General features: G+C 35.5%; 1 protein-coding gene across 2 annotated transcripts in view; it reads left to right on the forward strand.

The window, feature by feature from the left end:
* Nucleotides 1-26,870, forward strand: part of MSRB3 (methionine sulfoxide reductase B3) — a 158,307-nt gene that overhangs the window by 37,148 nt on the left and 94,289 nt on the right. For both annotated transcript variants that reach the window (XM_036865904.1, XM_036865905.1), the window contains 2 exons: nt 9,823-9,931; nt 11,556-11,633. In XM_036865904.1, the coding sequence (XP_036721799.1) occupies nt 9,823-9,931; nt 11,556-11,633 (187 nt within the window). The remainder of the gene's footprint in view (nt 1-9,822; nt 9,932-11,555; nt 11,634-26,870) is intronic.

Consider the following 26,870-nt stretch of genomic DNA (forward strand, 5'->3'; position numbering starts at 1 on the left):
TTGCATACTACCATGTTTTATAAATTCTAGGATGAGCTGGTTTTACATTTCATCATCTTGGTAGTGAGGATGCAGCTGAAAAGTTTTTTTTTAATAAATTTATTTACTTTTGGCTGTGTTGGGTCTTCGTTTCTGTGCGAGGGCTTTCTCTAGTTGCGGCAAGCGGGGGCCACTCTTCATCGCGGTGCGTGGGCCTCTCACTATCGCGGCCTCTCTTGTTGCGGAGCACAGGCTCCAGTCGCGCAGGCTCAGTAGTTGTGGCTCACGGGCCTAGTTGCTCCGTGGCATGTGGGATCTTCCCGGACCAGGGCTCGAACCCGTGTCCCCTGCATTGGCAGGCGGATTCTCAACCACTGCGCCACCAGGGAAGCCCTAAAAATTATTTTGATAAGAAAGTATTGTGTCATGGTTTGATTGACAACTCTTTTTTGCTTTTCTGGTGGAGCATAAAATAATGGTGCGTCAAAATACCACGTGTTCAATAATGCACATCAGCATAAGAAAGTCTGAAAGAAGTCTTCATTAGGAAACCCATGTAACCTAGATTTTCCTGATCTGGTTTGACTATAGAAACTTCTCCTCACCCCTCAAGAGGAACTACTTGTGAACATTTTTTTCAGAGCCACCGTTTCACAGGATATGTTTTGGGGAATGCTGGATTAGGTAACCTCATAGTCTTAAATCCAGAGAATTAATGGAATATTAGTCATAATAAAATATTTGAAAGTGGAACTCTAGAGAGGTAATAAAGGATTCAGAGTAGTAATAAAGAAAAAAATTTAATCCACCATTTATTTTTTAAAATTACACTGGTTTATTAAGCAAATATTACTGTTGCAGTTTTTAAACTAAATTCTAAGAAACATAGCCAGAGCCATCATTTAGAAAACATCGTTTAGGAAGAAAATTTAAATAGTAATAATAAAAATGGAGAGTTGAATAAATATTTAAATACAACATACACTTATTTAGGGCTTACTCTTCTTAGGGCACAGTGCGAGGTGCTGGGGATGCAAAGATGACCGAAATTTTCCCCCAGTCCCTCAAGGATATATTGAATAATTCAGAAGTCTTATGCCTTTTCTTTAGTTATCTGGCTGATAAATAAAACTGTAAATTTTTTGAATTTTTTTTTTTTCTCCAGAATCTCTTAGATTTTCTGGAATGTATAGCTAGACTCAGATTTAGCTGTCCACTGAGTGGCAGTTGCAGACATATTTTCTGCCCATTGAGCTTAGTTAATTTAGATTTTAAATTGGATTTGGGTGATAATGTAATTTTAGAAATTTACAAAGCTGAGCTCTTAGACAACGTAAGTTTTATTTTCTTTCTAACAAAGCATACTTGATGTTACATGGAAATAAAATTCTGCATGGTAATCTAAGAGAGGGCTCCTTTCCTTCCTTTTTGTGGGTGGTTACCTCTCATCTCCTCAGTCTGTGCTCCCAAGGCGGTGAGGGAGGATGGGAGAGAGAACTATTTTTTGCAAGTCTTTTTGATTGCATGTGAAATGTAGAATGGAAATGAGCCTGTCTGTTTTTTAATTTTTTTTTCTGTACAGGCTATGATGTTCTAGTGAAGACCCATACTGGAAAAAAAATTAAAAACAGGGAACTCTTAACTTCGTCAGAAGTTTCACGTGCAATCAGATAGACTTGAAGTTAAGTAACTTTCTCTTCCACTGTTGTCACTTGATGATGGCAGTGCCTTTAAAACTTCTCTTTTTACTCGTATGCTTTGCAAGTAAGAAAATGCTTTTTGGATCAAGACATGTTTTGAATATTTCCCTAAACTCTAGTCTTTATGGGCCACATTAATAAAAAAGTCATTGCTCTTGTATTTGCATTACATTTTGAAGTACTGAGGAGTACTCTTTAGTTTTATTTGCTGCCCTTAGAGAATGCTGATAAAATGACTATCACACATGTATTCAACAATTAAAAATTTGTAACCCACAAGTAAAAGAAATGTAAAATGTGGTTTCTATCTTACAGAGTTCATTCAGGTGAGTGTATCATCGGATGAATGTAGTGATAAAGCTCTCTGTTGTCACCTCTCAAGAAAATCATGCAGCCTTACAGATTACTTAATATCAAAGGCTAGAATTTAAAATCATATTAATAGACTTTAGATGCTGTGGGAAATACATTTACTCCCATTGACTTACAGTGAGAAAACATTGGCATATTTCCCCTTTAATTTTAAAACTGCCTTATTTCTCAGCTGCCCAATTTTCCCTCTTCCAAATCAGAATCTACATTTTATCTTGGCTATTTTGCTTTGTTAAATTAGGTAATCCCACTTACATGAAAGACTCTTTGATTACCACCTTGACATTGTACATATTTGATCACACTACATCTATCAGCTTGTCTGGATGGAGTTCTCTTCCCTATTTGAATCTTCTCTGGCCCTGTGACCCTGTAGATGCTGTTTCTGCAAATAATGTGAGCTTTCCATATCCCAATTATAATTGGACCTAGTCAATGTAGGTGGGCAAAGTTTAAGAGTGTTAATGTCTTCTTTGTTAACTCTCTTTACATAAAACTTTGCATATATTTCTACTATAAGACTGCACATTGTATTGATTGTTTTTCTTATCTTTCCTGCTACAGTATGTGCTCCCCTAAGGCAGAAACCTTGACTTATTCATTTTTAACTTTCCAGTACACATCACAGTTCTTAATTCACTGTAGATGTTTAATAAATAGTTGTAGAAGGTATGAATTAATATTAGGCTCAACAGTTTATGTCTTCAAAGAATTTATAATCTGGGAAAATAAAGCAGAAACAACTGACGACATTTGAGAATAATTGCAATATATTATATTAGCTCATGTAAATAGTACCCTGCAGGGTAAATACACTAGTACTAAGGATATTCAGATGGAAGATCAGAGTAGGGGTGAATTTATCAGGATATGTAGACTTGGAAGGAAAACTTCCTTGAAAATATTTTCTTAGTTTATCTATTCAAACCTTCAGTATGGAAACCAGAAGGCCAATTTTATCATTCAGCTATGCACCACTAAAACATATGGTCTTGTTTAATTCAAGAAGTTTAAAATGGTGTGTTGCCTTGGCATGCTTATACGTCCATTAATGTTAATTAGAACTCTGTGCATGCATCAATAGAATATAACTGAAACTGCTCTGTAGAACTGTCTTATATGAAGTAATAGAAAAACAGCAAGAAGGCATTAAATGTGATTACTACTATGAGAAATAAAGGTATGATTTTTCTCACATATAGAAAAGAAAACAAATCCTTACCTTAAAAAGAAACAATTGTCTGCTTTCTGATTCCTAAGACCTAGAGTTTTTGTTTTTTGTTTTCCTTTGTGTTATATTTAGGACTTAGAGGACAGATGAAATTAAACTGAACCTAAATGTAAAAATCAAGAATGTTTTTAAAAAATGGAAACTAAGTTGAGGTACTAATTTTATACTTTCTTTAGTTATGGATGTTCCCTGCTACCACCTGAAGCGGAGAGTTAGTGAACTGTCTCCGAAGGGTAAAAACATTGTTTGGCCAAAGGATTTTGCTCTCTAGGCCTATCAAAAATTCATCACCAAAGAATGTCTGTTGAGTATCTTACACATGACTCCAGGTTGGGAATGATGATCTATAGTCTGAAAGGGATGACATTAAATACATAGAGCAAATTAGCAGAGACCGCATGTCTAATTCTGTGTTCAAGGTTCTGCCAGACAAATACTCTCTGAGAGCTATTTGAGTATAGCACTTGGCTTAAAGGATTTCACTTGGGAAGAAAGGAAGGTAATGTCAGACAATGTCTGTGCTAAGATATGCAATTGTAAATTTCCAGATGTAAAAGCATATTCTTTCTTTGTTGTTTACCTACTCCATTCATATTCAGGTTTTAGTACTTGCGTTGCAATTACTTGTCTCCATCTCTACCACTGGAGTATGAACTTTTTAGTGTATTCATCTCTTGCGTTGGCCATTTCCACTGGGTGTTCAGAAAGCTCTCCTTTCCGATAGCAGCATGGTCAACTTCCTCTCCTCCTTAATGCAGGGCGGTGCTCAAAAGTCACCTCCGTGAGTCTTACCTTGACCACTCTATTTAAGGTTACAGCCCTTACTTCTAGCACTCCCAGTCTTCTTTGCCCTGCTCAGTTTTGCTTTTTTTCCATCCTGTATACTTATCACCTTCTAAGAGGCTATATAGTTTTCTTACTTATTTTCACTGTGTTTTATCTGTCTTCCCCTACCCCTGCTGGAATGGGAGCTCCATGAAAGTAGGATCTTTATTTCGTTCACAGATATATCTTAAGTACTTAGAATAATGCCAGCGTATAGTAGGTGCTCAGTAAGTAATTATTGAATGAATGAATGAGTATTTTACTTAGCACAGTGCCTGGCACTCTGTAAACACTCAACATTTTTGATGACTTAAAAAACCAGTAAGAAAAATGTCAGATCAGTGGTCCTCAAAGAAAGTCCTGCAGCCCTAGTTTCATGGAAACCAGAGGACTGAAGCCAGAGTGGCATGGCGCCTTAGATTGTATGTTAATCTCAGGAATGTTTTTCCTGTATAGGTCTACGTTGAGAGAAAAAATCAGAAAATTGAGCATGCTTCTACAAGCATGGAGCTTTTCTTTCTTGTGCTTTGCATTTTTTTCTTAAAGCCTTTATTAAATTACTAGAGTGCAAAACAAACAAAACACAAGAGAAAAATGGTTCATGGCATATAATTTTATATTCTATTATAAAAATGGACTAGATTTGGCTTTTATAAATGCCCACTTATTTAGAAATTCCTAACACTACTACATCTGGGATAAAAGTTTCTTTAATTTCCCAGTATGACAGACTAATAACCAACTGAAAATTATAATTTATAGTGAAAATTAAAATACACCATTTTTAAATATAGTAGCAAGATATTTCAACATGAACTTTACTGTTTTAACCTAGTTAATTCAAAGCAAAACAAGATAGTCTTATCTCTTACTCACTTATTATTTTGGGAAGATATTTAATAGTTTCATTTTTTCTGATCCTAGGACCAAAATTAAAGTTATGGGATCTTTGGATTTTGTTTTATTTTGAATTTTCACACTGAAATATAAGATTTATGACTTAAAAGTGCTCTAAGATTTAGTTAACAGATTTGATTTACTTCTAAACAGGACTTTAAAAAGCCTTTCAACGTTTTATAGACTTTGTGAGAATCCCGTTTGAACCTTGTCACTGACCCTATGCTGAAGGAATGAACACAGAGAAAACAGACATTGGCTAATAGACAAATGTTTTTACTTTTCTGGATGTACTGTAGTGATTATTACTTTTCTCTCTTATTATCTTAAGTTGTTAGTGATGGTTTTCAAGCTGAAAGTTATTGCATAATTTAAGAAGAAAGAAGAAATTTGTAGCATAAGTTTTCCATGGGCATTGCAGTCAGATAGCCTGGGATTTGAGTCAGTATATCTATTTGCTGTTTGTCCTTAGTAAGTTATGTTATAACCTCTCTGAGCCTCAGTTTCCGTATCTGTAAAATGGGTGTGACATCTACCTCCTAGAATTATTGAGAGGATTAAATGTAGTTATGTGAAAGTGCCTAGAAATGTGCCTGGCACATAGTAGGCACTCAAATTTTAATTTTCTTCTCTTCTTTCAATTCTCATTTTAATCATTTTTAAAGATAACTTGTGAGGAAAATACTGTTCTAAGGGAATTATTATGGAAAAATAATTACCAATAAAATATTGCAGCACACTGAAATACCTGATCTGGTTACCTTTTAAAATACAGTTTTAACTTCAGAATTCACTGTAATCAAAATGATAATATAATACTGCATTTGTTTAGACAGTGTTTGTTAAGTGCTAATTGCTATGATCCTTACAGCAGACCTCTGAGGGTGGTAGCACATAGAGAGACCCATTTGTCTAAGGTCACGTGACTAGGAAGCAGGCAAGGCAGAAAGTGAACTCTAATTCAAGACAATACCGGCTTTGAAGCAACAATATGGAACAAGCTTTGATATAAAAAGAGACTTTGGGTATATTTTAGCAAATAAATGCCCTTGGATAGGGTTCAAGGTGGGTCTGATATATACCAAAGTTACTCTGTAAGGAATGGTGTTATGATTAGATACCAAAGTGGCAATATTACCCTCTCAAATATGCTTTGTGTTGCGTGTGTATACACATATGCTCACTTGTGGCTTCGAAGTACTCTATTAACCATTTAAATAAAGGAAAAAGTCTTTCCCTAACATACTTCTAAGCCAATTTAGGGGTCATTGAACAGATGTCATATAATACTAATGTTAAATTACCCTGTGTAATAAGAAAATTACAGTACCTAAGTGAAGATAGTAAAGGGAAACCATCCAATGAATTATTCTAGAATTTCAAAATGAAATGATTTCTTTGAAATTAACAGTGGCACCACATGACTTTAGAAAAGTGAGTCTGATAGGGAAAAGAGAAATTAGAGACAAAAGTGAAGCCTTTCTGTGTTTATATATGCCAGTTTTGGGTTATGATGCTAGGAGAGCTAATGTAATAGTACAGCTTTCAATTGTCCAGGAAGTGTATTATTATTAAACTATGTGGCAAGAAATTTATTAAAATCTGACTAACTTTTCATTGTTTAGTATTAAATCACAATGGTTGTTTCTAGTCCACATATACTTCCTTTTGCTATTAGGTACACTTTAAAAGCCTAATTATTTTGAGAACATAGTATGACCAAAGAATAAAAATGTACAAAGTTTGACAACTTTAAATAAACACTAGCATTTCTTAAAGAACAAACCTCACTTACAGTTAGGAAACAATATTTATATTTAAGGTTGAAAAGCCAGGATGTAGGAAAATTTTGCTAATTTGGAAGATGACCTTTAAGTGCACCAAAACCAAATAATTTGTAGGCTATGACATAGGGCACATTCCTACAAAATTTGTGTGAATACTGCTTTAGTGGTTCTTGAAAGACAAACAAAGAAAGCTGGAATGAAATCTTTATCCCCCTTACAAATAAGACGGAGACTAACAAAAGAGTACAGCAGCAGTCTTTCAAAGCTTGCCATTAAAACGAGGTCTCTGTAGCACAGCTAATGAGATGGTTCATAGTAGAAAACAATCTGTTTTTAAGAATGTTTAGATCAAAAGTAATTTCTAATCTATGAAATAAAGTTTTTTCAGTACCCTTCATTCACCAGTGAAGCTTTTATGTTTGTCTTATTTACTTCAATCAGATGTTTTCAATTTTACCTTTTTTCCTTGTACAAATCCTTGACATGGTTCGTCAATACTGACCAACAGTTTTATTCTTTTCTTCAGAAAGAGAGATTTTTGAGAGAGGCAGAATGAAAAAGAGAGAAACATCTTTGCCTAAACGATTTGCAAGCATCTGTGCTTTAAGCTACTTTTTATGAACACTCCTTAGTAAATGACTCAAGGTAAAAAAGCAGAAAAGCATCCAATGTTAGGAAATTGCAATCCAATACCATGTAATTTAAACCTGCAGTTGCTTCTCTTGTACTAAATGACATACAGATGGGTAGCTTAGTTCTCTCAACTTTGGGAACACAATTGGCCTTTTTGTATGAATGAACATATATTAACAAAAATATTTTAGACAGAATTGTTTAATTCTAATTGTATAGATTTTAATTATCTATGCCATTGGAAAGAATAATTTTAACCAAGTTATTTTGTCATGTTAGATTTGCAATTAATGAACTTTTGGGGACAAAATCCACAAAGACACAACCCCTTCAACATATAAAGCAATAAAAACAAAAAGTTACTTTTTAAGACATCTATAGCAAATTGAGCAGAGACTCACCTATCACAGCCAGTTCTGCATTCAAGTTGTGGAGAGGCTTGTTCTGACAGGACAAACATTTCTCAGGGAAACATTTCTATCTCTTAGAAAATATTAAAAATGTAAGTAGTAGGTATTTGCATAAAGCCTAGTGTAATATGGGGTTCAGTGAGATGAGAGACCAACATGCCATTAGTGTGATTTGCCAGCTGTTCCTGTGGATCTTTTCAGGCCAGAGCAGGGCCAACATTCTTTGTGGAAGGTCAGAAGAGGTGCTATTTGACAACCCACAGGTCTACTCAAAGGTGTGTTTTGCTGTTCGGCTCTGGTTTGCTCTTTTGCTGCCTCCATATTTTCTCATAGAGAATCAACCACTCTATCTTGGTGGCCCTGGTTCTGGAAGCTGATATCCTTCTTCAATCCCACAATCAGAGTCAGTGGTTAGTTAAGTTTCTCCTGTTTTAATTTCAGTGATCTCATATACGATGACATTAGGTACTTTAAAAGTAAAAGAAGTAGAAAGCATTTCTATTCCTAAATCATATTTCTTTTATGTTTCAAAACAAATTGAGTTTAGTATTTGGGGAACTAAGCAAGCTTTCTTTCAGTAATTTCGTAACATGGTAGGAAATTTTTGCATGTGGTGACATCTGCGTGCCTCTTTCGCACTGTGATGGAAAAGCAAAGAAAAGCAATTTTACTGCAGTGAGTAAGGGTTGCCGTGTCTGGAGTTATTGATCATCCCTTGGTACTCATGGGGGATTGGTTCCTGACCCCCCGCAGATACCAAAATCTGAGGATGCTCAGGGCCCTTATATAAAGTGGCGTAGTATTTACATGTAACCTATGCACATCCTCCCTTATACTTTAAATCATCTCTAGATTACTTATAATACCTCACACAATGCAAATGCTATGTAAATAGTTGCCTTAGCATGGCAAATTCAAGGTTTGCTTTTTGGAACTTTCTGGAATTTTGGGGGGAGAATGTTTTCCATCGTGTTTGGTTGAATCCATAGATGTGGAACCTGTGGATACAGAGGGCTGACTGTGTTTCTTTTCAGTCATTTGTTCAGGTAAGACAAAATACCCCATATAAGCAGGTATTGTCTGGACGTTTTATTGCGGTCTGTATAAGTTGAAATAAAAGCTAACATTGTTATTAGAATCTAATTAAAATTATTTTACCATTCAAATACATTTAGCCAGTGAAGTCTTTCTAAGTATACTTTATAAAAAGAAAAATGTAGGTCTCTAAATAAAATCACATTCACTTTTGCTTTTCTTTGTCTTTCCTCCCTCCCTATTTTTCTCACTCTTTCTTTGGAACTTCTTGAATCTGCATTAGTGTAAATGCCTTCTCCTGCAGTCTATTAAAAGTCTCTTGCTGCCCGTTTAAACATGGTAATATACAGTCTTGCAAGAGATATTTGTTTTTAAGGACTCTTCAGAACCTAGTGAAGCCTCTGACAGAATCACAGAGAATAGCAATTCCTAGCTGTGGAAAGATACATCTTTAGGGTTCAATAAACAAATAGGATAGTATTTAAATCACCCAGGTTGGAAATTGAATGAGGAAGGTTTCAGGCTATTCTACTAAACGAATGAAGAGTTATTGTTTAATATAATATGCCCATCCTATTATATACAGCATAATGCTTATAATAGAGTTATGCTTTTTGAATTCATTTGAAAAAAAAGAAATTCAAGGTACTGGGAGACGTAAAGGATGTATTCCTACCTTGTGAATGTTCAATGGGTTTTTACTGTCTCATGCCAGCAGCTTTGGCTGTAGCACATTGTCAGTGCTCCAGTGGAATCACCTGAATCTTGAATACCATTCTTTTTAAACTGAAAGAAATAGCCAGCTGCAGTTCAGGTAAGTTTGTCTAGTGTGTTAGGGACTGGCCTGGTCATTGGCAAGTGACTGCAGAAGCTGTGCTGTGACGGCCAGCCAAAGCAGTTATTTAGGATTCAAGCTAAAAGTCCTCCTTCTCCCACATCCTCTCTCTTTCCAGGGTCATGTAGGGATAAAAAGAGCTGTAAGGTGGTCTTTTCCCAGCAGGAACTGAGGAAGCGGCTAACACCCCAGCAGTACCATGTCACTCAGGAGAAAGGGACCGAAAGGTAAGGCGAGCTTACGAAAACGCCATTAAGCAAGAGCTAGTTTTCTTCATCCTCCTTATCCCCCCCTCCCCACCTTTGAATCCTCTTCCTTGCCATTTAATTTAAAGGATTCTATATTTATTTGCTAAAGTCTACAAATTAGTATCCTTGAAAAGGTTGAAAATGGTATTGCTTAGGTTAAGACTAAGTTTTATTTATTCTTTCCCCCATTTAATGAACACTCTATCTTTTGTAAAGTCACAAGGCTTTTGTTAAGGGCCTGTTTCTAGTTTACTACAAAATGTGTGGAAGTAATAGCGATTTAGGTACATTTTTTGGGAAGACATCAGAGTAAGCAAAACCATGAGGGACATGGCACTTTGCCAGGATACTGAAAATTTGAAGGTGGCCATTGTAAGTATAGACGTTTTGGCTGCAAAAAGAAGGTAGCATAATTTAGTTCCTTTCTACCCCACTCCAATTTCTTTTTGAAGCACATGTGGAGAAAGTATTTATTGGCTCATTTGTGGTTGGAATGTCAAAAATTTTCAATAACTGCCCTCACATGGCTTTGGTCCTTGGAAGTTTGCCCTAAGTCCTGAAAAAAGAGTTTGTTCACTTCCAAGACTGTTTTTAGTGAATAAAGTCTCTCTCAGCTGATTCCAGCTCAAAGGTAACTTGCCAAAGTCCAACCATTTTGTTGTCTAATTTATACCATGGAGCTTGGCATAAGGCTGTAACTTACCTCTGATCCAAATTTATTAATGATGTAACTTCTTGTTTTCATTCATGAACTGAAAGAGCTCTTTACCACACGTGGGGTCTTTGTTAATAGGCAACACTGTCTTCCTGTCACAGTATATACTGTTTACTGAATTTACCAAATGCTGAATCTCTGACAATGTCCACCTTTACCGCACAACGAGTTAGCGATGGACTTCGGTCTTGGTCCAAGACGTCTACCCGTCCTGTTGTGTACATGACTAGCAAAATGATTTAATGCACACAAACAACTAGAGATTAGGTCATTCTTAAAAATTCTGTTTATAAAAAAATTGGACCTCATAAAGAGGGTGAAAGGATAATAAAAACAAGCTGCAGAGCACAGACTTTTTGTTGGGCTAGCACAGCTGATTTGTATTAGCTGAATGACCTCCTAGCCTTTAAGATTGTTAACTTAGAAAAATATTCCCTTAAAGCTGCAATATTCCTTTTCAAACCGAAAAATAAGACTCCTTCCACTGGAAGTGTTGGACCCTTCTGCATTTTCTGGTATATACTCTTGGACACTGTAGAGTAGCAGAAATCTTATGTAATAATGTTGTTTTCTGTGAATCTGAACTACAGGCTTTTTTTTTTTTTTAAATTGGAAAAAAAAGTTTTCTAAGCGTTACATAACTAGATGGCCTGATTTTAAAAAAAATTTAACCCGCACTAGTTTGGAGTTGTTATATGCACATTTTATTATACAGATTTGAAATGTATTAGTAATGTTCAGATTTCCATATGTTTGGTCTGTTCTCATTTTAGGACAAAAAGCCCTTGAAAGTTTTCTTAGAAAAATGTATTTTAAGCAAATATGTTCTATAAGAAATAATGCTAACTTGTTTAATTAATTTTTTATGCTCTGTTTATTGTGCATCAGCGCCTTCGAAGGAGAATATACACATCACAAAGATCCTGGAATATATAAATGTGTTGTTTGTGGAACTCCATTGTTCAAGTAAGTATGTTAAAAACCTATGGATATGGACAAATCACATATGGCAACAAACTTGGTATTGTCTGTTCACATTAGAATCTTTCCATTACTAAATTTTCTTATTTCTAATTTTTCTATTTTCCCCCCCACAAAACAAAAGTAATTATTGACTTTCATGATAAACTACCAGTTTGGTAGACTGGCTGATTTCTCGTTATTTGGATCTTTAAAATACCTAACGTTAACTTGTTCATCTTAGTAACCATGGTGCTTAGCAGAGCTATAAAAGAGATTTTGGTGAACATAGAAATGTCTATGTATTTATTGATTTTTCTGTCATCAAGTGATGGCCCTAAATTTATTTATTTGACCATGATGGAAGTTCTCTATGTGCATCCTTCAGATTGAATAATATCCACCAAGTTGATTATTCATACTTCTGCAATGAAGGGCAATAGCTGTATTGAAAGTAAAATGGGAAATATAATAGATATTTATACATATATAAGTAAATTACATACTCTGAGTTTTGCATTAATCCAGAATCTTTATTTTAAAGATCCCAATAGTTTACTATAAAACAGGCCAGTACATAGACTTTTTCAACAGAATAGTTAATTCAGACAGTGTATTCTGGAGATTATGGATCTTATTCAAGAAAGAAAGCTCTTTACTAAAAATTTATTTATGTAGGTGGAGAAAATCCTAGAAGCCCTGTACTTCCCATAGGGATGCTGATTTGGGGGAATAAAAAGACAGAAACCTTAATTGAGAGTAAATGTCATCTATTTAAAACAGAATTACAGACTTCTTAGGGGAAATGAACAAACAAGAATCTGATATGTGTAGCAAGTAAAACATACTTAATATCTCTCCACAAATGTTTCCTTTTGAAAACACTAGCATTTACAGATTTCCCAGAAATAACAGGAAACAGTAGTTTCCTTGAAAAAAAAATTTTTTAAGTTTAAAACCTTTCTTAACTTGCATAAACCTTATTGCACATTAGTGTTGGTTGAGAATCTGTTCTGAATTCTTACGTATTTATTCTTTCTGTTAAAAAAACCAGCCCTTCAAATTGTCACCCATTTCCTCTCAGAAAACACACGTCTTTATATTTCAACACCTTTAGTTTGTGTCATAATAGTTGATATAACACTTAAGATAGTTGCTGAGCCATGTTAAACTTGTTAATATCCCAAATGGTAAAAATTGGCCACATCTCCTTTGCTTTTTGTTTAAGATTCTTCATTTCTTTCCCTATTATGTGATTCAGTAAAGTAGTGGATCTAAGGAAAACTTACTGTTTTAAATAAGAAACAGAACCACTGTAAATGAAGGATTTAACCCATGTGACATCTTGAGTCACAAATAGTAAAAGCAAGACCCTTATCCAAACATAGGTGCTGGTGGGGTTCAGGATTTCATATTTGATGTGATATTGACTCTACAGGAAACGTTAACATTCTTGTAAGGAAAGCTTTTGTTTTCTAAGTTTTTTAAGGAATATAGTTTAATATTTTTATTCTATATTTTTTTTAAAAAGTGTGCTTCTCCATACTTGGTTTCTTGTCAGTTCTAGGGGGAACGATATCCCTGCTTTGGCCTTAATTGTAGAATACAGTATTCTTTGTCTGGTGCTGCTTTCTTCATACGGGAGAACTTGTACCCTGGGTGGCCACAGGGCATGGGGCCACAGGGCAATGGACAGTTTTGAGGGAAGCAATTTCTGGTCCTCAACCGCTATACAATACACTTTCCTGAAACTGCTGTCTGTGTGAGAGAGTCTGTAGTCGGCCACGTCTTCCTTCCAATCTCCTCTGTCATAGTCGCCCTTCTCCCACTTCACAAAAGATGTCATACCTTCCACCCATCCCAAATTTTACTATGACTTGTTGTCACAGGATAAAATCTTTAAGGCATCAAGCAAAAGGACAGTTCAGGAAGGCATTACTTCTGAAGGAGAGACCCATGAAAGCAAGGCCAAAAAAACAAAACAAAACTGAGAAATATTGAACTGGTAAAAAAGTATTGAAACTACTCTTGGAAAGGCTCAGTCTGCCTGCCGGCTGTCTGCTTATCTGTCTCTCCATCTGTTGTCCGTCTATCCATTTTCTACCAGTCTTGAGTGAGATGTGTGTCATGAAAACATGTATCAACATATTTATTCAAAAATTTTAAATGAAAGTCTTGTGTGTGTGTGTGTGTGTGTGTGTGTGTGTGTGTGTGTGTACAGGAAATAAGTCTGATTTACTTGATAGGACAGTGAGGACTGCCTTTGCAAATTTGTTATATGGTGGACTTCTCCCGCTCATTAACTGATCTAGATATGTCACTCTAAGATTTTGACAGAAATATATTTTAAACATGTCTATATGCAGAACACCAGATAATTTATCTTTTTTCAATTATTTAAATTTTTGATAAGAAATTTTAGCTGTCACTTTAAAATGAATGAGGAAGTGTGTATCAGTCAGCACCCAATATGGATACAGAAGCCACACAGTAATTTGAACAGGAAAGTTTAATGTAGAGAATTACTATGTGTGACAGAGGATTATGGTGATGAGGGATTGGCTAGTAAGAAGTAAATAGAAATTCTAAAGAATACAAAGATAACAAATATAGGAAGCTATCATGGCCCCTAGGGCTGAGATAGAGCCCAAGGAAGAGCTTTCCCTGCAACCCGCTCCCCCCCCCCCTCCCCCCGCTGCCCAGCCTTTCTGGGGCTGATGGCACAGGAGTCACTGGGGCCATGAGGTTGTAACTTTCTGGAAATCTGCCTTCTGGAATTTGCTAGAAACCTCACCTCAGGGGTGCTGGGGAAAGCTCTTTGCTGGGAGGTGTCTCACTGGGAGCGCTCCACTGCAAAACTACCTGAGGGAAGTGCCGGGGAGGCTGCTGGCCGCCACGTGCAGCTCACTCCTGTGCCCTGGAGGCTGCCCCTCGCTCCAGAGAAGCCACGGGAGCCTGTCACCTGAGAAGCAGTGAAAAGGGCTGGGGGCTGGAGAGGCTGCGTATGCTGAGGAGTTGGGTGCTGGGGAAGCCGCCCACGTTGCCAGGGCCTGCAAATAGAGACTCTGCATGCACCGCGTGAGCCAGATGCTTGCAAAGCCGCGGGCGCTGCAGGAGCCTGTTGAGAAAGCATACTGAAACCGGGAAGGAAGAACCTCTTGCTCCTGCAATCCTTCTCCTGTGCCCTCTACTGACAAGGTTTAATATCATGTTAGCTGACAAAGAAAAAAATATTTAAAGGTCCCAGATCCATTTTAGCAGAGCAGGCAAGGAAGATGGATTTAGAGGTGAGAGGCAATAAATAAATTGGTAACTGGCACAGAGTCTCTCTGTTTTTTTTCAAAATTCTTTTAGGGTTTCGTGAGCAAAAGTTTGAAAACCACTCAGTAGTCTAGTGTATTAATGGCAGCACTATCAGACACCCTCTGGAGGTAGCTGGTTTCGTACTTTGAACACAAAGTGTAGGAAACAATTGAGGTGCGTGTGTGTGAGTGTGAATGAGAAAGTGTGTGGAGTGTTTGTTTGTTAGAGAGGAGGGAGTGAGGCGGAAAAGACTACACAGAGGAACAATGTGAGAAATAACAGTGGGAGGGAAACAGATAAGAAATAAAAAGAAATAAGAAGGAAGTGCTGAGTTTAAAAATGCCCATCATTAGCGCTATGAAAAGGTTGTTTTCCCAACTGCCATTTCTGTTATCTTATTGACACTCTGTGTGTGTGTGTGTGCATGCGTGCAGCATTCACATATATGTATAATTCTCGTCATTTACTTGACTGATATATATATGTATATATAATACTTCCTTACAAAAAAGGCCATTCAAACTTGTACTCTACCCTAAATACACTGCCTCTCAACAATATACTGCTTTTTTACTGCTTACCAAGTACAAGAACCTTATTCACAGGCTGTTTTATAAACCAAATGTGTAATTTATTCCATGGTTCACATTTTCTTCACATTCACAACTTCTACCAAGCTAGTTTATTTCTCATATAATACTACTGACTTTCAATTAGTAAATTAACTGACAGAAGTAAGAATGTTCTCTCCTCTGGTTATTTGCACTTCTAAACTTTCATGAAATGAATTTGTTGAACATCAGATAAACCAGAAAAGGCATTGGTGAAATAATTTAATTCAGTAAGTATTTTTGACATCTTGTACTTTGCTTTGGCTGACCCTTTGCCAGGTGTTGTGAAACAAAATAAACTTATGAACTATTTTTTTCCTTAAGGTGCTTATAGTTTTGTTGGAGTGATAAGAAAAACACAATAAACAATTACAAAGTGTGGAAAAATAACATTAATGTCTATCTGAATATGACTGTTTGATATGCTTTCATGAGTAATAGGAAGGTATATGACTGCATCAAAGTAGGGCCTGTTTTCATGGAGGAGATGAGAACACACTTTTCCAGGCAGAGAATATCTGATAGAGAATGCCATATGAGACGAGGAATTAGAGATAGGATCAAAACTGGATTTTTCAAGGACATAATTATGAGACTGGTCCAGTAGGAGTGGGGAGGTAAGGTATGTTGGGAGGAATGGAGAAATGGCTGGAGGGTTAAAAAGGACCAAATAAGGAAGCCCTGGGATCCCAGAGAAAACACTTAAGTTTCTGCTTGAAATTCTTTAAGCCTTGGCATCCTTTCCTCCAGGAAGCCCTATCTGAAACTTCTGGGTTGAACTCTAGTGTCCTTCATCTCTGTTCCCATAGCACCTTGTATGCACTTCTGTCATTGCATTTCCTGCTTTGTTCTGTAATTATCTGTTTATGTGCCTGTTTGTCCACTAGCAAGTAAACTCCACAGTTGCAAGGCCATGCCTTAGTCGTATTTATACCTCTAGTCCCTGGCATGTAATAATCACTAAATATTTGTTTGTTGATCAGATGCATGTCTGAACGTTGTGAGACAGGTTGTGGAGAGACTTTGAATAAGACAAAAGCATGATGAAAATGGGAATTAAGCCGTAACAGTTCACAAGATAGATTTCTGGAGCTGAAAAGAGAAGGAAATCGGGCTTTTACAGCTTCAGTGGGAACTTTTTTCCTTGTTAGCTGATAAACCTCAACGTTATCCATGTGTAATCAGCTCCTGATAATTTTAAGACTTTCAAGAACCACATAGGATGGTTTTTATTTTCTATACATGTACTAATAAGGCCTTGCACTGAATTAATAGCTCATTTTACACAGGTTCACTAATGATGGTGATGATAATAATAATGGTAATAATAATCATCATCATCATCATCATCATCATCATCATCATCATCATCAAGAGCTAATACTTACATAACACTTACCTCTTGCCAGGCATGGTTCTAAGTGCTTTATATATATGAACTCCTTTAATCTTCACAACAACACGTTTTATAGATGAAGAAACTGAGAGGATAATTGTCTTGTGAAGAACATACAGACAGTGTACAAATGGATTTAAAATGGTAACACTCAAACTTTTAGGAAAGAATAAAGTTAAATAATTATAAGAAAATAAAGTTTTAATATTTTGTTTTGGTCACTCGAATCTGGTTATTTTACTCAGCATAATTGGAACAAATGGAACACACATACACACACACAGACACACAGACACACAGGCACACACACCTCAATTCCTTAAAAAATTTGCCTTTGTCATAGTAAATATTTAAGTTGAAAATTGAAGACCATTCCAGTCTAGGGAGGGCTGAACCAAAAGTGAATAGATCCATCATGGTAGATCATTAAGAAGAACTCAGCTTCAGGCTGGTTGTTACCCTTGGGGAAGTCCCTTGGAATCCTGACAGGAAGATGTAGCCAGTATTCAGGAAGCCATCAGGCCATGCAACATCTGTAAAGTAGGGCAGCAGCTGGATTCATGGGCTGGATTCTAGTTATTAAAATTGGAATGCCATTTTATTTTCACTATTAACCCCCCATTACATTTTCTCAAGTAGCTGTGTTCCAAATTTTTACCACTTTTTTTTTGAATTCTCTCCCTACTTTTCTGAGAAAATTGAGGCCACCTGACATGAGCTATCTTCAATGTCTTTCCTTCTACCTTGAAATTTCTTTGTATCTTCATTTTTATCAAACAATCAAAACGAGCACAGGCTAAAAGCAACTGGTGGAACCAGTTGAATATTAGCCCAGATGTGTGACCTCGAATTCATCACCTATAAAATGGGGAAAATAAAACCAAACAGGTGTAAGAACTAAATGCAGAAAAATGCCTAGTATATGGCAGGTATTCAACAATGTTAAGTTCAAGTGGGCCTGACCAAGTTTGGGGAACGTATCATACTATCACAACAGCCTAAGAAGCTCCTTATAATGTGAGAAAGTGCAGGCTTTACTAGAGAGAGTCTGACTGTTAACAGTAGATGTTAGTGTGATGAGTCACTGCTCCAGCTGTGCTGCTACATTTCAAATGGGACTCTGCTGCAAAACTATTCACACATGCTGCATTTCACATGCGCCTCCTGTGCAGTTTTATTCCAGGCTACTAGAAAATTTAAGCCCTTTTTCAGCTCTTTAAGAACATAAGCCTTTTCACTGAAGAAATTCCAGTTCAATGCCACACACAATTTACTCAACTATACTGTTCCATTTACCACTAAAGGAGACTTTCAACATAAGCTTTTCCCCTTCTGGTACAGTGTTTTTGTGTGTGTGTGTGTGTGTGTGTGTGTGTGTGTGTGTGTGTGTGTTGGAGGTGGGCAGATGTGAAAGCAGGGAGGGGGAGGAGAAGGGGGAAGGAGAGATGGAGTTTTCCATCCTTACTTTCTATTCAAATCCTATTTTTCCAACTCTTTCCCTATCCATATGATAGTTACTCATAAACCATTCCAGTCACTATGGAATTCTACTAGGGAGAGTAACATGAACTTAACTTCAAGCTTTCTTTTTATGGAACACTAGCTGGAAATTGCTCATAATTCTAGCAAATGTTTCTTAACCTTTAGCAAAGTACATTTAACTTGAATTTAAAAGAGCTGAATTGCCCTTCACCTCATTTTAAATCCATAAAAAAGTAAGCTTTCCAGTACAATGAAACCATTATGAAATGAACTAGATTTCTGAGTAGTGACTTAAGCTTTTGTTATATCTAAATAACTCATATATTATTTTGAAGAGTATACAAAATTGACTTCTCTCATTCCATTGACCTTCCTGTCTTGTCCCCACATACAGTGATTTATAGAAAAAGAATCTGTAACGTAGGGAGGTACTTTTCTGTCTTCATTTCATCTGAAAGCTCAGGGCGAGACAACAGCTAGATTGAAAGAAAAGTACTTCCTGGAGCTACTGGCAAAGATAGGGAGCGAAAAACATTGTTAGTGCCTGACTCATTAAACCATCAGAAAAAAGAAAGAAAAGAAAAACATAAATAGTATAAAAACATAGCATAAAATGAAGGAAAGAACAACTCCATTTTGAGAAACTGGAAAACTATAGTAAGGCATGATTCAAAGTTTAACAGTATGCAAAGGTAATTATAACTGCATTCCTCTAAATAAGAACTATATACCCACATATAGAAAAATTGAAGCAATAACTACACATAAAATCCCTGGATAGTTGAAACTGGGTATATGAGTATTTGTGTATATATATATGTGTGTTTTGGGGGAAGAAAAGTGGAGAAAGAGCAATCTTGCCTTGTATTTCCTAAACTACAATCCTACTTCTTTAGTTAATTTTTCAGATGTAGACAGAAATAACTTAGATTTTTCTTAGTGAATTAGAATGGATAGAATAAATTGGGAAACATAATAGGCAAAATTTTTTTAACTATAATTCATGTAAATTTATCTTGTTTGTATAAACATGCATCAGAAAATCAATGCACATGTTATTCCAGTTCACAGACTTTGAAATTATTTAAAGACAGCGTATAAAAATAATGTACAAGTTTTATCCTGTACTTCTGAGGCAGTCCACAAAGCTGCTCTTCTTATAAATGAATAATACTTTTTTCGAAACATGGTCATCAATTCAATAAGAATTGCATAAATTTTCACTCAGAGACATGTCTTCAATGGGTCTTATACATGGATAAGTGACCTAACACATTACGTTATCAAAGAAAAGTGCAGAAACCATCCAGAGTACCAAGTGGAAATAAAGTTTTGTAAAGTTCCAGCATGGACTTGCTGTATAACCATAAGCAAGTTACTTAAACATTCCATCTCATTTTTCTCATCTGTAAAATAGTGAGAATAACATCAACCCTTTCTAGCTCATAGCACTACTGTACCAAATGAAATAATCACACAAAGATGCTATAAAAGATATAAAGAACAAACAGCTCATACAGCTTAATATAAAAAGAGAACAAACAACCCAATAAAAAAATGGGCATAAGATCTAGACATTACTCCAAAGAAGACATACAGATGGCCAAAAGGCACATGAAAAATGCTCAATATCATTAATTACTAGAGAAACGCAAATCAAAACTTCAGTGAGGTATCACCTCACACCTGTCAGAATGGCCATCGTCACAAAATCTACAAACAATAAATGCTGGAGAGGGTGTGGAGAAAAGGGAACCCTCCTACACTGTTGGTGGGAATGTAAATTGGTGCAGCCACTATGGAAAACAGTATGGAGGTTCCTCAAAAAACTAATAATAGAGTTACCGCATGATCCTGCTATCCCGCTCCTGGGCATATATCTGGACAGAACTATAATTAGAAAAGATACACACACCCCAATGTTCACAGCAGCACTATTTACAATAGCCAAGACATGGAAGCAACCTAAATGTCCACTGAGAGATGAATGGATAAAGAAGATGTGGCACATATATACAATGGAATATTAGTCAGCCATAAAAAAGAATGAAATAATGCCATTTGCAGCAACATGGATGGACCTAGAGATTATTATATTAAGTGAAATAAGTCAGACAAAGACGAATATCATATGATATCACTTATATGTGGAATCTAAAAACCTGATACAAATGAACTTATTTACAAAACAGAAACAGATTCACAGACATAGAAAACAAACTCATGCTTAACCAAAGGGGATAGTGGTGGGGGGAGATAAATTAGGAGTTTGAGATTAACATATACACACTACTATATATAAAATAGATAAACAACAAGGACCTACGATATAGCACAAGGAACTATTGTCAATATCTTGTATTAATAACCTACAATGGAAAAAACTCTGAAAAAGAACAGATGTGTGTGTGTATATATATATATATATATATATATATGTATATATATATATATATATAACTGAATCACTTTGCCGTACACCTGAAACTAACACAACATTGTAAATTAACTCTACTTCAATTAAAAAATAGTTTAAAAAGATATAAAGATATAAGTATAAAGTAAGGTTTGTGAAAACTGTGCAGCTTTAAATAAATTTACATGGTAAAGTATAAGCAGCCGCAAATCTAAAATTAAGCAGTTTCTGTCCAATAATTTTTTAAAAAATTTAGTCTGGATTCTAAATTCCCCAAATAATGGAACTTAGATGAGTAACTGATAGTTTTAATACATTAGAAGCTAGAAACATCTTGAGAGAATACGTCATGGCAGAATTTTTGTAACCCACATCCGCACCCCATGCAGGGGCATAAAACTTTGCATATCCAGGCTACTTAATTATTTGTTAAATAAATGGTTTAATTCCAGTAAATCAAGAGTAACCGCAGAGTTAAATGATTCAAGTTGATACTGGAATGGTGGAAGTATAAATAAATACTTGGTTATGGAGTCTCTAAATTATTATCCCCTACCACACTTTCCAAAGTAGCTTCTATAGACCACCCACGGAATTTAATTTTAGTGGATGCTTATTTCAGCAATAGCATTGCTTGCAACTGCAAAGATACACCAATTTCAACTAAGGGAGAGATGGAAATGTCTATGGCTGGGATCTTTTACAAGGAAACATTGAAAAGAGCAAAAAGTGAAAATAAACAGTGTCAGCTACCGAAAGCTGTATCAGAAGAAAAGTTCATAGTCAAACATGTTTATTAAATATAAGAAAGATTAAAAATAACTGAACTAAATAGTGACTCAAAATGCTAGAAAAAGTACAGCAAGAACAACAAAATAAACTGGGATAAAATGGCCTCCTTTTTCCTCAAGGCATTTGCCAATTCTAGGCAAGGGAAGAAAGGTAAAGATTCCAGTCAATCAGAAGCAGAAGTGCCAGCAGACTAGGATTTCTCAGCCTCAGCACTATTGACATTTGGGCTGGATAATACTTGGTTGTAAGAGGCTGCCCTATACATTGTAGGATGTTTAGTAGCATCCCTAACCTCTGTCCACTAGATAGATGTAGCTCCTTCTCCCCTGCCCTGTCCCCCACCATTGTGACAAACAAAAATATTTCCAGGTATTATCAAATACCCCAGGGAGGGGGCAGAGGGGGGCCAAAATCACAATTGATCTAGACAGTCTACAAAACAATAATCAAGCTCTGATTTGTAGTGTGTACTGATTTCTATGGTACAAATACTTCCACCATAGGCTATTTCAAGATACAACTGTGACATTACTTAACGTGGAATTGGGAAGAGCTGTGTAGTGACACCATTATGTAGCATTTCTGTAATTCAAATACAGCAGATATAAATAACAACAGTTAAATTTAGTTAAAAATTTAGACGTGAATTTTGAGTATTTATTACCTTTGTTTTTAATATAACTTATTTAATTATAAGTTTACATAATTTGTTTTTAATAATGTCTGTGTTTAGCAACTGGATCCCAAAGTTCCCAGAATTTTAACAGTAGGCTCTCTTGAGCTTTGCACACCAACATAATGGGGACAAATCAAGGGTAGACCAAATTTATCAAAAACTGCAACCCAACCCCAAGTGAGCTCAGTCCCTGATTAGATTAAGGTAATCTTTCCCTCGTTCCCCTCCCCACTCCAGCTGCCTATCAGAGGATGGGATAAACCCTCTGTAGAAGAAGATTACATCATCATCATTCAGAGTCCAATTTTTCATAGACAATGTCTGGCATTCATTAAAAATTACCAGGCGTACCAAAGTAAAGGACCAATGGAAATAAATTGACAAAAGAAACAAGTCTATAGATGGCCCAGATATCCAGATATTTAAGTCATCAGGCACAGACTTTAAAAATAACTGTGAGGGCTTCCCTGGTGGTGCAGTGGTTGAGAATCCGCCTGCCAATACAGGGGACACAGGTTCAAGCCCTGGTCTGGGAAGATCCCACATGCTGTGGAGCAACTAAGCCCATGCGCCGCAACTACTGAGCCTGCGCTCTCAAGCCTGGGAGCCACAACTGCTGAGCCCGAGTGCCACAACTACTGAAGCCTGTGCGCCTAGAGCCTGTGCTCCGTAACAAGAGAAGCCACTGCGATGAGAAGCCTGCGCACCGCAATGAAGAGTAGCCCCCGCTCGCCGCAACTAGAGAAAGCCCGCATGCAACAACAAAGACTCAACGCAGCCAAAAATAAAATAAATAAATAAATTTATTTTTAAAAACCCCAAAAAATGTGATTAATATATTCAAGAAAATAGATGGCAAGATGGAGAATTTCACCACAGAACAGGAATCTATTGTAAAGAATAAAATAGTTCTAGGGCTGAAAATGCAATAACTGAAATATAAACACATGAGATTAATAGCATATAATATTTAATAGCATAGAAGAATGCAGGATTAATGAACAGAAAACTGGTCAGGAGAATAGATTCAGGCTGAAACTAAGAGAGCCAAAAAAAATGTAAGGTTATTGAAAAGATAATACAAGATACACAGTTTCAGGTTTAACATATTAGAGTCACAGAAAGAGAAGAAAAAGATAATAGGAAAGAAGCAACATTTGAAGATAGAATTTTCCCAAACTGAGGAAAAAACTCAAGTCACAGATTCAAAAAGTGCTACAAATCTGAAACAGGATGAATACAAAGAGAACCACATCTAGGCACATCACAGGCAATCTGATGAAAATCAAAGACAAAGAGAAAATATTAAAAGCACTTGGATAAATTAACTTGAAAAATAAAAAATTAGAATTAAGTAAATCCAAAATGTTGATCTTAGAAAAGACCAATAAAGTGGACCATTTCTATCAAGTCTAATCAAGAAAGAAAGGAAGAAAAAAAGAACATAGGTTCAAAACTAGGAATGAAAATGGGATAAAACCAAAGATATGGAAAAAAATATTTTAATGTAAGAGAATACTGTGTATAACCCTATTCTCACAAATTTAAAATCTCAGCATAATTTTCTAAAAATAAAATACAAAATCTGACTAAAGAAGAATTATAATTGAATTGATCAGTAACTCTAGAAGAAATTGAGAGTTATCACAAACCAGCTTAGACTTTTATAGAAAAAAAAAATCATTATTCCTGTGCTATTACAAACTGTATCAATCACAGAAAATAGAAGAAAGTTTATGAACTTCTTTGACAAATGTAACATACCTCTACAACCAAGATGTGACAAAGACATTACAAATGAAGGAAAACTATAGACCAATCTGATTTATGAAAGTAGATGTAAGGATCTTAAATAAAGTATTAGCAAAAGTAATATAACATTGACATATATACACTGATATGTATAAAATGGATAACTAATAAGAACCTGCTGTATAAAAAAATAAATAAAATTCTAAAATTAAAAAGAAAAAAGTAACGTAACACTGTGTTGAATAAGTAATATGCCATGGTAAAGTAGGGCTTATTTCAGGAATGTACAAATAGTTCAGTACTGGGACATCTTTGGAAAAATATGATCATTTTACTATATTCCCAGAAGAGATTTTATAAAAATTCAAAGTGCATTCTTTAATTAAAAAAAGAAAACTCGTAGTGAAATACGATTAGAAGGAAATACTATGTTTTATCAAATCTAAGAAGCCCTTAATCAAAGGATTTATTACTTCAAGTAACCCTAAGAAAACCTGCGAAGTAAATTGTAAAACGTTTATTTATCACAGACGCATCCAGGTTTCAGAGATGTTAACATGTTTGAAATAAAAAGTGCCCAATAGAATCAATGAAATACATACTATAAATAGCGTTGGGGCAACCAGCAAAGTATTTAAAAACTAAATTTAGATCCCACCCTCAATATCTTACAACCCAGTGCCTTATACTCCAGTAAAGTCTAGGTTAAATAAAAAATTTAAATATTAACATTAAGATCATACAAGTCCTAGAGGAAAATATAAGTGGGAACTTTGTATAACATTGGGGTGAGGTAAGCCTTTCTAAACAAGATACCCAAAGAAGAAATCAAAAAGAAAAGATATATTAGGTTGGACCACCTAAATATTTTACATTTCTATAGATCAAAACACTATTTTAAAAACTGGTAAACAAACGAACTGGCAAAATATATATGCAATTCATGTGACAGACAGAAAATGTTCAAATCAACTGAGAAAGACAAACATTGGAAAAATGGGCAGAAGATATAAACAGATACTTTTCAAAATAAGAAATGTAGATAATAAGCATAGGGGAAAATTATCCACCAGTTAGTAATAAAAAACTGAAGTAAAAGGAGGAATAGTTCTTTATGTATCAAATTAGTGAACATTTCCAATATCATCAAATCCAGTGTTGGTCAAGGTCTGGGAAATTAGCACTGCTGGGTAGAGTGTGAATTGGTAGTAACCTTCTGGACAGTTTAATAAGCTGTGTCAAAAGTCTTAGAAATCTGCATGCCATTAATCTAGCAAATACACTTCTAGGAATTTATGCTAAAAAGTCATGTTTATGCATAAAGATAAAGCCACAAGAATGCTTTTAATCACTCTTTTTATGATAGCAAAAAAATAAATATCCAAAATAGAGGTCTAGTTAAATAAACTATCTAGTGAAAATATACATGGCATTTCAAATAATATTGCAAAAGAATATTTAGTGATCTGGAAAGAAATTTAAAACAAATTTAAAAGTTTACAAAACAATAATTATATATGACCCTGTATTTGTAAAATACATGTATTTCCACATATATGAAAACAGTTTAGAAGGTTATGTTCCATATGTTAACAGTAGTTATCTCTGGGTGGTTGGATTGTAGGTGATTTTTTTTTTCTTATCTATCCTTTTAATTTTTTTTTTAAAAGGTGAACATGTATTTTTGGGGGTAATAAGAAAAATATTTAATATTAGTATTACCTTTACTCAATGTTACAAACACTAAACAATTTATTTATTTATTTATTTCTATCTCTTGAGCATGGGTTTGGTGATTTTTGTTCTTTATTTTAATCTTTTTCTTTCTTTAAATTTTTATTGGAGTATAGTTGATTGACAATGTTGTGTTAGTTTCTGCTGTACAGCAAAGCGAATCAGTTATGCATATACATATATCCGCTCATTTTAGATTCTTTTCCCATATAAGTCATTACTGAGTATTGAGTAGAGTTCCCTGTGCTATACAGTAGGGCCCTATTAATTATCTTTTTACCACCAAATTTACCTTTTCCCAGTGATAATTTGAAAGAATGAAATGGAATGGAATTCCACATTATGTAATTCTGTCCATTTAATAATCTGTTCACACCTCAAGTAGCTACTTTACCCATTGCCTTCTAAGTTGTTGCTTCTTTTTCTTTTCTCTCTTTTATCCCTAAGTGACCGGTAATGGCGATGATAACCCAGGGAAGGCAACCACTGAGAGCTTAGACTTAGCTCTAGCCTTCTATTCACCTACCTTCTCTTGGCCTCCAGTTCAAGCATCATTTCAAATTTTCTTCCTCGTGACTATCTTCTGTCTTCCTATAGTCCTCACATAGCCCTATTCCCAGACATCTGGAGGTAATTGATGAAGGATGGGACCCCAAAGTCAGAAGGTTTGTATTTATTTCCAAACAGACTTATTTTAATAAACTGTTTATCACGTTTGAATTAGGTATTAAAAAAAAAAGCATTGAATGAAGACTTACCATGTACCAAGCATTATGCTAAGCACTTTAAAAAAAATTGTCTCCTTTATTCTTTGTAACCTAAATAGAAAATCAAAGTTCACAAAGGACATGTAATGGCAGTCAGAGATAGAGTAACAATGGCAGTCAGAGATGGAGCTAGGACCCAAATTCAGGGCTGCCTGACCCCAAAGGCACCCCTCCTTAGCTCCTGTATTATGTTATAATTCCTCCCCGATTCTAGTTGATTGTTCTTTTTGCTTAGTAATTCACCATCTGGTAGCTATCACACGCTGGTGTTAATTGGTGCTAATTTTCTGATGATGGCCAAGTGACTATAGTTG

Source organism: Balaenoptera musculus, chromosome 10, assembly GCF_009873245.2.
Source record: "Balaenoptera musculus isolate JJ_BM4_2016_0621 chromosome 10, mBalMus1.pri.v3, whole genome shotgun sequence".
NCBI classification, from domain to species: Eukaryota; Metazoa; Chordata; class Mammalia; order Artiodactyla; family Balaenopteridae; genus Balaenoptera; species Balaenoptera musculus.